Source organism: Rattus norvegicus, chromosome 5 (genome assembly GCF_036323735.1).
Source record: "Rattus norvegicus strain BN/NHsdMcwi chromosome 5, GRCr8, whole genome shotgun sequence".
NCBI classification, from domain to species: Eukaryota; Metazoa; Chordata; class Mammalia; order Rodentia; family Muridae; genus Rattus; species Rattus norvegicus.
Window position 1 is genome coordinate 158,133,964 of NC_086023.1, and position 13,465 is coordinate 158,147,428.

At 53.5% G+C, this 13,465-nt stretch overlaps 1 protein-coding gene across 8 annotated transcripts in view; it reads right to left on the bottom strand.

Annotated features, from left to right (window-relative positions):
- The window catches only part of Arhgef10l (Rho guanine nucleotide exchange factor 10 like), a 142,989-nt gene that overhangs the window by 58,594 nt on the left and 70,930 nt on the right, over positions 1-13,465 (bottom strand). For 7 of the 8 annotated variants that reach the window (XM_063288423.1, XM_039111324.2, XM_039111322.2 and 4 more), the window contains 7 exons: positions 11,880-11,988; positions 8,638-8,744; positions 8,200-8,277; positions 7,113-7,292; positions 5,971-6,087; positions 4,789-4,881; positions 2,425-2,598 (listed from right to left, as the gene is read on the bottom strand). In XM_063288423.1, the coding sequence (XP_063144493.1) occupies positions 2,425-2,598; positions 4,789-4,881; positions 5,971-6,087; positions 7,113-7,292; positions 8,200-8,277; positions 8,638-8,744; positions 11,880-11,988 (858 nt within the window). Of the gene's footprint in view, positions 1-2,424; positions 2,599-4,788; positions 4,882-5,970; positions 6,088-7,112; positions 7,293-8,199; positions 8,278-8,637; positions 8,745-9,402; positions 10,685-11,879; positions 11,989-13,465 lie in introns of those variants that run through there. The other variant, XM_039111330.2, reaches the window with a different exon arrangement.

A 13,465-nucleotide genomic window follows, 5' to 3' on the forward strand; every position in this document is an offset into this window, starting at 1 on the left:
AGAAACCTCTCCAACACAAAGGCCAGCACAGGGCTGGAACTCATGCCCTCTCTTCAGAGACTTCCAAAACAACAGGCTTGGGGCGTGGGGGAGTCAGTACTGTCCAGGGGAGGGGGGACAATGATCCCTGGGGAAAGCACCCTGGGAAATCCTGAATGGGAAGGGTACTCTTCCCTTTTCTCCTTGCCACACATGCCAGATTCTAGCTCGCAGAACGGATGGAGCAGACCGGATGCCGACACGTGCCCTTTGTGAGAGGTCACAGTGAGATTAACCAGAAGTGGGCAACCACCCTCAGGTGAAAGGAGCCGCACAGGACAGGTGTTGCCCCCGCTCTTTCAGACCTTAGGGGAAGTTCCTCGAATCTGAGGTTTATGCCCTGTCATACTTTTTAAATGCCCCCAATGACTTCCACTTTCTTAAAAGAACAATGTGGACCTGGGCATGCCAGCAGCCTGACTGTAGCCTGGGTGGGCCAGTGACTAGGAGGACCTGAAGCTCAGGAGCTCAGGACCTCAGGTGACCCAGCCCACCTGATCCCATGACCGACATGAAGGTCATACACAAAAGTCAAAGATAGTGGTCCCGGCTATCGAGCTGTCCCCACCGGCGAGCATGGCGACCATAAGCAGCTGCTGTCTCCCAGGCCTGGACGTTCTCTCCACACCACTGAAATCTGCTAGCAACAACCAGCCATCAGCCTCTGCTCTGGGATTCCCCAGGACATCAAACCGTTCCTGTGACCTCACACCATGTTCCCTTTCTGGAAACACCCACCTGGTAGGCCCTGGAGAGGTCACCTCACTAGCAGACCATCCCTGTCTGCCTCATCCTACCTTCAGTAAGCACAGGATTCCCACTGTGTGGGGCAGTGAGGGGCTCACCCCAAGCCACACCTGCTGGCAGGAAACAGAAGGACTGCAGACCACAGTGGCTGATCTTGTCTTTTCTTTCTCTCTTTAGGTAACCCTGGCTGTCCTAGAACTCCCTTAGTAGCCCAGGCTGGTCTGAAACTCTAGCTTTTCCTGCTTTTATCTCTCGAGTACTAGAATCACAGATATTCACCAGCATGCTGCCTGAAAACCTTCAAACTTCAGTGGGGAAAGCACTTGCTTAACATGCATAAAATCAAACTGGAGGGGTTGGGGATTTAGCTCAGTGGTAGAGCTCTTGCCTAGCAAGCGCAAGGCCCTGGGTTCGGTCCCCAGCTCCGAAAAAAAGAAAAGAAAAAAATAAATAAAATCAAGCTGGAGAGATGGCTCAGTTGTTAAGGGCACCGACTGCTCTTCCCGAGGTCCTGAGTTCAAATCCCAGCATGGCATAAACTGGGCATGGTGGTGCATCGTGTAATTCCATCATATGGAGCTAGAGGCAGGAGGATCAGAATTTCAAAGTCCTTCTTTGAGTAACTTTGAGTAAGTTTGAGCCGAGCCTGGGGTTACAGGTAAAGCTGTAGAGATAGCTCTTATGATTGCATGGAATCATAAAATGGACGCTTCACCGCTCAGCAGGTCAGCACGAAAGCCTTTGGCCAATGAGCTGAGGCAGGATTAGAAGGTGGGGCATGCAGGAGAGAGAGGGGGGTGGGCGGGAAGAGAAGACAAGACAAGACAAGAGAAGACAAGACAAGAGAAGACAAGAGAAAAGAAAAGAAGACAAGAGAAGAGGGAAGAGAGAGAGAGAGAGAGAAGAGAAGAGAAGAGAAGAGGGAGGGCCAGAGAGATGGCTCAGTGGTTAAGAGCACTGACTGCTCTTCCAGAGGTCCTGAGTTCAAATCCCAGCAACCACATGGTGGCTCACAACCATCTGTAATGAGATCTGATGCCCTCTTCTGGTGTGTGTGAAAAGAGAAGAGGGAAGAGAGAGAGACAGACAGAGAGAGAGAGAGACAGACAGACAGAGAGAGAGAGAGAGAGAGAGAGAGAGAGAGAGAGAGAGAGAGAAGATTCTGGGAGATAGCAGGAGATTCCCCCCACACAGAAGAAGATGTTCATGTGAACTGCGGACCAGGTAGCCAGCCACACCACATGGCTCAGAAGAGAATCAATGGTTTATGAACCAGTCAGGAAATAAGCAAAGCTTTTGGCCTAGGCATTCTTTCATGAACTATTAAGTCTCAGAGTTGTTACTTCTGGGAACAAGGGGACAGGTGGAAGGAAAAACCCAAGGTTACAGCTGGCTGTCCCCATAGATGTGTATTTTACCTGGAGATTTCAGAATCCATTCCTTTAACTATACTAGTAGTCTATGGTTTCTAGTTTCTGTCTTGGTAATCAGACTAATAAAACTTTCTTTTATCCTAAAAATACCATGAATCATAGTGAGTGTGCTATCCAGTGGATCAGGTCTCCCCCCTCAGAGAACACTGCCACCTAGTGAGGGACCCCAGGCAAGCTGCAGAAGTGACAGGTGCCGCACACCCACCTTGTTGAGGCTGCTGCGGTCACTGACACTCTTGGTCAGCTGCTGGATCTCAGCCACCTGATCAGCCAGCCGCTTCTGTTCATTCAGCTTCTCAGCCAGCGTCTCCAGCTCTGTGAGGGCTAGCTGCAGCGACAGCCTGTCAGGGTGGCCCCTGGGAGTGTTCTTCAGCATGTCCTGCCAGGGCCAGAGAGAGCATGAATAAGACGTGCAACAGTGTACACACACATATACACACACACACGCACACGCACATATGGGCATGCATGCACACACACGCATGCACACACACATACATACACATGCACACATTCACACTCACACATGAACGCACACATGCACACACATGTGCATTGCACACACATATACACACATGCACACATGCATGCACACACACGGACATGCGCACACACAGCCCCTCCCCCTACTCTAGAGTCAAAGCCTTGTCCTCACAGTCTACAGAGATCAGGCCTGAAGGCTGCAGCTTGCAATGGGACCAAGGAACTAGACATAGAAGGAAGAGGCTAAGGCCTAGGGAATAAAGACAAAATGACCATGGCTTGTTCTGGGCACATGCACCAAAGAAGTCTATCAGCAGTGTCTCCAAGAGACACTTGTCCACCCAACTCCATTGCAGTGTCAATCACAATGACACAGTGAGGAGGTAACCTGTATCCGTGAGGGTGGGGGAACAAAATGATAAGCGAAAGTCACCCCTGGGCCTTGAGAGGAAGGCAACTCTGACCCAGGCTACAGCACGGCTGAATGCTGAGGACAGGACATCATCGGAGTCAAACTCTGCAATTCTACTTGGAGACAGCTTCTAGAATTATCAAATTCTAGATAAAGCAAGTCACAGGAAGGAGTGGCTGGCAGGAGCTGAGGAGACGGAAGAATTGAAAATCATCATTTCCAGAGTTTCATTGAGGGAAGGTCATGGATGGACAATGGGGACAACTGCTCCGTGGGACCGTGCCTGGTACCAGAGCCCTGCACACTGAGAGGCAGAGGCCCGAGAGCAAACGTCTCAGTGGAGACTGAGTACTGCCTTGGCAAAAGGTGTACTCAGCTCAGAGCCCACGCCCACAGCAGGTAGAGGGGAAGACGCCACCAGGTCCTCAGCCTGGCAGTGCCTCTCAGGAGCCAGGTCATACTATCCGAGGATTTCTGACCACAGGGCCTTGCCCGGGGTCGATGCTCCTTCAGGCTTCCTGTGTTTCCACTTAAGTGACACCTGACCAAGGAAGGTTGGCTGACAGCGTGCTAAGTCCTGAAACGCTAAGCCTCATTCTCCTCCTAGGAGAGCAAGGAGTAACCCACGCAATCGGGCTGAAGAGAGCTCAGCAGGTAAAGGCATTGCCACCAAACCGGTCGACCCGAATTCAATCCTTGGGACCCACATGGAAGAACATAACTGGTTCCTGCAAGTTGTCCTCTGACCCCATGTGTTCACTGTGAAAACACACACACACACATACACACACCACACATACACATACACATGCACATACCACACATACACACACAACACACACACACAATACACACACAACACATGTACAAACACAACACACACACATGCACATCACACATACACACACATGTACAAACACAACACACACACATACACCACACATCCACACACATGCACACACCACACATACACACACAACACACATATACCACACATCACACACACACAACACATACACACATACACACACCACACATACACACACACAACACACATATACCACACATACACACACACCCATACAACACATACACACACAACACACATACATACACACATCACACATAGACTCACACACCACACACACCAAACATACAAATACACATATACATAACCCACACAACACATACACACACCCCCACACAACACATACACACACAACACACATACATACACACATCATACATACACTCACACACCACACACCACACACACACCAAACACACAAATACACACACACATACACACACACCCCACACAACACACACACACACACACACACACACACACACTAGCTAGAGAGATAACTCAGTGCTTAAGAGAGCTTCTAGCTTGCAGAAGACCCAACTCCAACTTCCCAATATCCATATCAGGTGGCTCGAAACTATCTGTAATTCTAGCACTATTGGATCCAACATCCCTAGCCTCCAAAAGAACCACTGTTTGCATGCAGAAGCCCACACACAGACACACACCCACACATAATTTAAAATAAATCTTTTTTTAATGCTATTGAGCACGGCAGGCTGCCGTAGGAATGGGCCATGGGCGAGATCCACCTACCATCTCCACCCCCACTCATCCCCTGACCCCTGTGGAGCCCCAGGCAGTACCTGAAGCAGGAGGATGAACTGTGGAAATCTCTGAACGGGTTTCACCATCAGCCCGTAGAGGGTGACTCGGTCCGTACTGCACACCTGTCGCCGCTGCGGGGACAAAGCTATGTCACTCGTCAATCTTCAACGGCAAGGGTCCAGCACCAGGGTCACAGACCTAATCCTCATCCAAGGAAGCTCTCTTCCTGGGCTCCAGGTCCACGGTCAGGGACGCTCCCATCATGGTACACCCTGTGTAAGCCACACCCTCAGGGGACCAGAAAAGCCACTGAAGGCTTCCCGACCAAAGGCAAAACTGGAAAATCCAACACTCATCCCTCTGTGTAAATTAAGAACAGAGGCCTGGGCCAAGGTGAGGGTGGCCATGAGGGTCTTCCTGTTCTGCCTCGTGTCTGCCTGCTTGCTCTGCTCATGCATGTGTCCTGTGGGTCCTGGCCTGTGTCCCTGGCAACCTCATGGCTTCCCTACAAGTCTCCATGTTTTCTATCCCAGCTCAGAGCTCTTTGGTGACTCCTCAATACCTTGGATACCACACCAAGGCCTGAAGATCCAGAAGAGCCCAAGCTGGACCACACTGCCTGTGGAAGCCTGCTTATGATCTAGCTCATGAACCCAGAATCCTTCCAGCCTTGCGTTGCTCCCTCAGTCCTCCTGCCTCTGACCCTTGTCAATATTTATACTGGAAACGGCTCTCTGTCTCCCCAAGACCCGTGTCAGATGGCTCCCCCTTAAGAAAGCCTGGTCCATGTCCTCTTCACCAGGGCACGGAGCTCTTCGTCAAAACCCCAACATCTCATCCACTGTGTCCTCTTTTGGACATGGCTCCCTGCAGGCAGAGCTGTGCCCCTCACCCACCCCATCACGGAGGATACTGGAGCCTAACTGCAGCTTCTCAAGAGTCCTATAGCTTCCCACAGCCTTGAACCTTATGCTCCCAAATGGAGTACAAGACCTGGAGATGCCCATGTCACTTCACAAACAAGGAAGCCACCGCCTGTGGAAACACAGGCCAACACTGGTACCCACAGCGCAGATCCATCTGCGTGCCAGTTGTGGCCTGGAGACTAGATAATCTAGCCCATAGCCATGCCACCACAGTTGGCCAGACAATGACCCTTCTCTCCCGAGGCACCTCCCCAAGTCCATCCCTAGGGAGCGAAGACTATTAGCCCAGGTTACCTTGAGGAACTCAAGAAACGCTGGCTTGGTGAGGCAGGCCTTCTTGATGATGGTCATGGCGTTGGTGAAATTGTTCACATAGTCGCTGTATACGTCTAAGACCATGGACTTGGAGAACTATAAGAAGCGAGAGCTACATCAATATAGGGGGAAGAAACGGCCATGCCCACCCCATCCTGGTCTGACACCCTGCACGGAACCCAAAGGGGAGAGAAGGCAGCCAAGGGCAGGGATGCTGCCTTGGCTCTGTCTATTTCCTTACCATGCCCAGGATATGAAATGTCCCTGAACCATGCTTCCACAGCTAAACTACAGAAGGCAGAAGTCAGCCAACCTCTCACCATGGCTCCCCTGGGCACACCCACCTGAGATGCTCACTTAAGCTCTCCCGAACACTGTCATTCTTTTTTTTTTTTTTTAGATTTATTTATTTATTATATATAAGTACACTGTAGCTGTCCCCAGACACATAGGAAGAGGGCATCAGATCCCATTACAGATGGTTGTGAGCCACCATGTGGTTGCTGGGATTTGAACTCAGGACCTCTGGAAGAGCAGTCAGTGCTCTTAACCGTTGAGCCATCTCTCCAGCCCCACTGTCATTCTTAAAACTATCCTTTTCAGAAGCAGAAGCCAGAGGCTCTCCACAGAGGCTGACTTGACTGTTTCTCACCTCCTCCCTCTCTGAAGTCTGAGGGTTTCAGTTTGACAAGCAGGAATCCAGCAAACCCCTCATTCCACAGATGTGGAATCTGAGGCCAGAGACATCCTTAGACCTGCCTGAGGTTGTGGAACCAGGACTCCTGGACCACGATCCAAGGCTCTTCCCCTAGATCCTAAGGCTTTGTCCTGGAGCTGTGAATGCACCCTGAACCAGGACATGCAAACCCTCACTGATCACACTTGGCATGCTTAGAAAGGAACCTGCACTCTGTCAGACCACCATGAGGCTGGTCTCCAGGCAGCAGTGCCACCATACCCTGGCTTCAATATCGTCTTGGTCTGACACCTCTTCTGGGATATCAAAGTGTCATGCTCAACCTCTCATGCAGGATACAGTGACTGAAGGGCTCTGACATCATTGATTTAGACAAGGTAACCAAGTGTGGGTAGTGGCTGAGCCATTAAGTAGAAACACCTACTGAGGCCACAAAGAGGTCACCAATCTTCTCTGTGGAGTCCCATTCAGCCACTCGGGAGGACAGGGCGATTTGGAACATGGAGTGACAATGTAGAATCTCCTTCACTCGGAAGAAAACCATCTGACACTTGCGGGCGCTCAGCGCCTTGGGCTCCATCTCCATCAGCGGGTTACGGTAATCCTGCCAGAATGGGTGGGGGGAGGGGATGAGGCCAGCAATCTTCAAGACCACCTAGACAAGGCAGACCCAGAACTGAGCAGACACCCCACCCCGCCCCACAGTGGAGCCTTCCTGGCACAGGTAGAAGCATCCTACGTTCCTCGTAGAAGTTTCTAGAAGGTTCTCCATGAATGTCACGTTCCTGCCTTATCTCTGTCACTCCATGACTCCCGGAACTTCTATGCTAAGCTGGTCTGGGAGCAAGAAGATCATTTCTATACCATCTGTGTGTGAGGACTCTGGTAGTGGCTCGGTGCCAAGGCTGGCTGTCGGGGAGGCTCAGAGCCATCTGTGTGGCTCAACATCAAGGTCCCGGGTCACCACAGTTCCCTGAACTCTCAAAGCTAGAGTACCCACTCCAGTCGCCTCGTCAGATGCCTGTGCTCCTTCGTAGGGGTCCGACAACCCCACACCAGCAGTCCACTTCGCTGGTGGCCTACTCTGACACCCTTGAGGAGTCCAGGTCTCGGAGGCCCAAACCAGAGAAGGGTAACACATACATGCCACTCAAACATCTGCTTAGCGTCCCCTGGGAACCCCAGTGTGAGGAAGAGGGGGCATCCCCCTGTATTATCCTTGCTTCAAAGATTATCTGAATGGCCAGGAAGATACAGCCCCTTCAAGGCTCAAAAGGGAACACTGGCCTTGGTGCTCTCATCTGAGACACACACACACACACACCCCAGTTTCACTTCAGAATACAGCTCTCCCTATAAACAGAGACCTTGGAAACGCCTGGCGTCCCCACTTGGCCCGCTGTTCCTAAGAAGCAGGACTGGTGACAATCCCCAGATACCCTTTATAAAATGTCTTCCGGGGGGCCCTTCCTGCCCTCCTCCCAGAGACCAGGAGTCCTCTGAAGTTGCACCTGGAGTATCCGCTTCAGCGACTCCACGTAGCTGCCTTCACTCTGCACGATGGAGCCCAGGATGTGTCTCCGGACCACCTGCTCGGGCCGAGAGTACAGTCAGGGTGTGGGATCCAAGGAGCAGAACCAGTATCTGACATGTGAAGGTTCCCAAAGGCAAGAAGGGGACCTGATAGCTCCAGGAGCCCCAGAGCCACATGGGATGGACCAGGAGACACACCTGCTCCAGTGGTCATGGGGTCAGTGGGTCTCAAGCATCCCAAATGGACCTCACCACCCCCGCCCCACAGTGTCCAGTTCCCTAATAAAGTCCATCGCCACTTCCATAGTCGCTTCCCCTCAGATTCTAACTCGCATAGCCCAGGCTCCAGGCACCAGGCTAGGAGCCTCTCCCCTGTAGATCTTTCCACCTTCCCACCTCTCCACCTCCCCACGGACCTGCTGAGGACTCAAGCCCTCCGGCATGGGACCCAGCTCTGGTGCGGGAGGTTTGATGTCCGTCACACCAACCTCCAGGAGCCCCATATCTTCTTCTTCCGAGTCACCTGAAGTCAAATGGAAAGATGTCACGGCACGCCCTGCTCAGGCTCCGGGAGACGAGAACCAGTCAGACAGCCCCAATCACATCTGGAAACGGCTGCCCCAGAGCCAAGTGGGTCAGCTCCAAATCCACTCTCAGGCCCCCATAACAGGGGCCACTGTCCCTGCTGAGACCTGCCTGCTCCAACCAGGCATGGGCCCACCATTCATGTCCCCATCACTGGGCACTAAAAATAATTTTCTTCTGGACGTCGAAGGGGAGATGAGAACACAGAGCCCTACGGGAATCAAACCATCAGTTTCGCACTTCCCTTTTAGCAAAAAAATACAAAGATGCCCAGAGGAAGCAGGCTCAGCTGGGTGCAGGACTCCCAGTCCACTGCAGCTGGGCTTAGCCTACGGAAAAAAAAAAAAAAAAAAAAAAAAACAGGCCCAACAATAGCTCGAGCCCCTAAAAGAAAAAGGAGGCGCGGTAAGAAGCCAAAGGGCCATCCTCTTAGGCGCTGAGTTCCCCCAGGAGAGGCTCATCGTGATGAGCCCTCGCTATTCAGAGGTTCCAGAGCCCATGGCAGCCTTGGATGGCAGGAAGTGAGAGGCAGAGAAAAAGAGAAGTGACAGCCAGCCCAGCTCCTGGAGAAGCGGGACACACAGCCTGTCCCTTACCTGAGCAAGACACGGAGGAGGAGGAGGAGGACGGACAGCGGATGAGAGCATGAGGGTGAGGGTGCGGGTGGCGAAGGTCCTCCTGCCTGGCCCACATATTGCCTGGGACACCACAGCGCACCCACCCCAGTCTCCTGCTCCGTGGCTTCCTCTTCCCCCATGAGCTGCTGGGTAACATTCTTGGCCTGTGATCCGAGCCGCTCAGCTATTAATAACGTCCCTGGGGGAGGGTCATTTTAGGCCCAGGGCTAGTGGGCGGAGTGGGGATGGTGTCCCAGAAAGAGTCCCCAGCCTCCAGGCGTCTACTCCCTGTCTACTCCAGGCTGCCTACCGCCAGCTCTCCCCAAAAGATAGAAGGGGAATGAACTCTAAATGCCCAGCCTCTGCCCAGACCGCTTAGCACTGCACGGGTGTGTGGGGTGATCAGTTCCGCCAGTGTTACGTGTTACTCTGTGAGAACTGGGTGAGGTTCCCAGCTGTGAGGCCACAGAGACTGGATGGGACCCAAGTCAGCATGATACCATCCTGGCACCAAAAGCCACCAGGGCTGACAGACCTCAAGAACGACGCCCGCTGTGCAGGACTCTTTCTGTGTGCAGTTCGGCTGTCAGCCCCAACGCGTGAAGGAGTAAAGTGAGATGCAGAGCCGCAAAAAAAAAAAAAAAAAAAAAAATGCATAAGCTCGCAAGAGAGGCTCGCAATGGAGGCTCTCAACAGTTTCTCCCTAGCTTGGAGCCATGTTCCTTCCAAGACCAGTCCATGTGTGAGGCCAGCAACAGACACTCCCCGGATGAGGCTTCCTCCGACCCAAGGACTGGCACCCTCAGAATACTGCCCAGATGTCACTATCCATTAACCTACTGCCCTACATCTCTGTCCCCTTGTCTTCTTGTCTGTTGTCACCAAAGACAACACATCTCAGGTGCTGAGTCTTGCTGGGAACTTTTTGGGGACTCCAGTCTGAACATTACCTGGAAGAGGGGATCAGTGCCCTGGTGGGAATCAAAAATAAGATTTGGACACTTGAGTGGAGGTGGGGAGATCAGGGAAACAGGGTTATCTATAAAGAGTGGCCGGGGAAGGGAGAAGAACCAAGATGATGGCAGGTGAGCATGGGGGTAAAAGGACCTTCACCTCCCGCTGGTAGTTGTTCCCAGGTGAAGCCTTGGGCTGGCAGGTGCAGGGACTGCCAGCCTTGTTGGGGCCTCAGACCCCTGTGCAAGCCATGTAGGCCCAGGCAGCTGAGACATGAGCAGAAAAAAGGCAACACAGGACCCTCTCTCTCCTGCGTCATTTCCACAACCAACCCTCCCCGCAGCTACCCGCATGACTCACCCCAGAGGGTGAAATGCCACCTCATCAGAGCACTGCAGGCTCTTAGCACACGCACCCCATCCTCCTCTGTTCCTTCTACCAGCCTTCCCCCTCCCTACTCTCCCTGCCCCTTCCCACCCTTCCCACCCTCCCTACCCCTTCCCATCCTCCCCACCCCTTCCCACCCTCCCCACCCCTCCCCACCCTCCCCACCCCTTCTCACCCTCCCCACCCTCTCCCCCTTCCCACCCTTCCCACCCCTTCCCATCTTCCCCACCCCTTCCCACCCTCCCTACCCCTTCCCACCCTCCCCACCCTCTCTGCCCCTTCCCACCTTCCCTGTCCCTCCCCACCCTCCCCACCCCCAGAGCGCCTAGCGTGATTGGATATCATACTACCCAGTTTCTCACACCTTCATCTCTTGTCTGGCCAGAGCACTGGCTTCACCACTTTGCCCACAGCCATATCCCAGGGCCGTGGGCTCCTATTCATGGTATACCATGGTAGACAGCTTGCTGAATGTATAAATGGTCAAATGACCAAACCCAACCGCAGGACACTTCTGTTTAAAATCTGGGTGACTCTCTGATGTCTTTAAGGTCAAGGGCAAGCATCCGGCTAGGCCCATAGAGCTACCCTGACCTCTCACCCTAGTCTCCTCCAAACATCACCCCCATGCCTGTGCATCCTCAGGAAAGTCTACTACGACCTCTCTGTACCTGTCCCCTCATCTGCAAATTGGCACGTGCCCCCAAGACACTTCACAAATGTTGACATCAGCTCTCCAACATCTCGTGAGTCACCATTCCCAATTGGTACACCGTCTCCCCACAGCACCCGGAACCCCAGGAGAAATGCTGTTAGAGTCACTGAGAACGGTGTTTGGAAGGTATTCAATAAGTACCGGTGAGACAAAAATGAACCAAGAACATTCTAGAAAAGGCCAGGTGAACTAGGAGACAGGAGGGCAACAGCCAGGACCACACACTGAAGGGGAACCCCAAGGCTCAGAGAAGAAACCAACCATGCTGGTCAGAGACGTGGGAAGCAAAGTGGGACTGACCCAGACATTTGGGGTTCAATTCCAAATAGGCCAGACACCAGCACTATCGCCCCCTAGCATGCCCCACCCCCACACACCGCTGAGCGCAGCCCCCACTCACCTAGGGTATCTTTCCTATGCAGAAAGGAGACTTTTCGCATGACAGCCATCCGGGTCTTCTCCAGCCCATCCCTGGTCCCGCTCTTGGCGGCCTTCATGAGCTGGGTCATCTGGGTAAAGGTAGAGGGAGCTTGTCAGAAACTGAGGGGAACCAGCACGCCTGCCTCCAAGGGAGCTCAGCCCAGACATCAGAGCCCGCCAGACCCCTACCTCCCTCAGCTGATGGGTGAGCCGCAGAGACCACCAGAAGTGTCAGGGAGGGAGATATACCCATGCCCCTGGGTCCCTCTATGGTCAGGAAAGGGCATAACCTCTTCCCTCTACTTATGAAGGAGGAGGGATGGAGAAAGGGCCAGGTCTGGGTTCAAATCCCGGCTCTGACGCTTTACAACAAATGGACAGGCCACTCCATCTCTCTGAACCTCACACAAAAGGGCACAAGCTACCCTCCCAGGTGAGCAAGGGGTGAACAAGTCAGATTTGGGGAGGTCTGGGGCTAAGGCTCCCCAAGTTCTGTTCCATTGATTCATCGGCTGAGCCAGATGAGAAGCCCCGCCCCTCTACCCCCAAAAGCCAGGTTCCTTTCTGAGTTTCTGACCACGGGAGGGAACACGGAGGCCCCAGGATGCAGAAGCCACACCCTGGTGTTGCCAATAAAGCCAGCCAAAAGGGCAGATGCCCCACCACTAAGCACCGGACCTGCCCGGAAACAACTTCTTCCCCTTTGCCCTGCTCCTGCACCAACACCACCAGCATTAGCTACTACTGTTCCTCAAGGGTGGCTGTCCTAGCTGCCTTGACCGACATGGGGCCCACGTGTGACTAATGGGCACTCTGGCCGTGCCTGCCATGTGACTCAGAAATTTCGATTCCATTGCAAGGCACTGTTAGTGGGAAGAGCAGCCACACAGCCATGACGTGGATGTTCCTGGAAATCTCCTCCTCCTTCCTCAGAATCTGATGAAGATGAGGATGCGGACCTGGGAGACAGGGTTCCCCTGGGCTCAGTGCGCTCACTTCTACCTCCGACAGCTCTTTGACTCCCAGCTGAAGAGAGCTGCACACTTCTCTTCATGGGGGTCTGAGTGAGGAGGGACTGAGAACCTGGGGGGACTGAGAGCCTGGAGGACTGAGAGCCTGGAGGACTAAGAGCCTGGGGGAACTGAGAGCCTGGGAGACTAAGAGCCTGGGGGACTGAGAGCCTGGAGGATTGAAAGCCTGGAGGACCGAGAGCCTGGAGGACTAAGAGCCTGGGGGAACTGAGAGCCTGGGGGACTGAGAGCCTGGAGGACTGAGAGCCTGGGGGACTGAGAGCCTAGAGGACTGAGAGTCTGGGGGACTGAGAGCCTGGAGGACTGAGAGCCTGGAGGACTGAGAGCCTGGAGGACTGAGAGCCTGGAGGACTAAGAGCCTGGGGGAACTGAGAGCCTGGGGGACTAAGAGCCTGGGGGACTGAGAGCCTGGAGGACTGAAAGCCTGGGGGACTGAGAGCCTGGAGGATTGAAAGCCTGGGGGACTGAGAGACGGGGGTGGGGGGGAGGACTGAGAACCTGGGGGACTGAGAACCTGGGGGGACTGGGAGCCTGG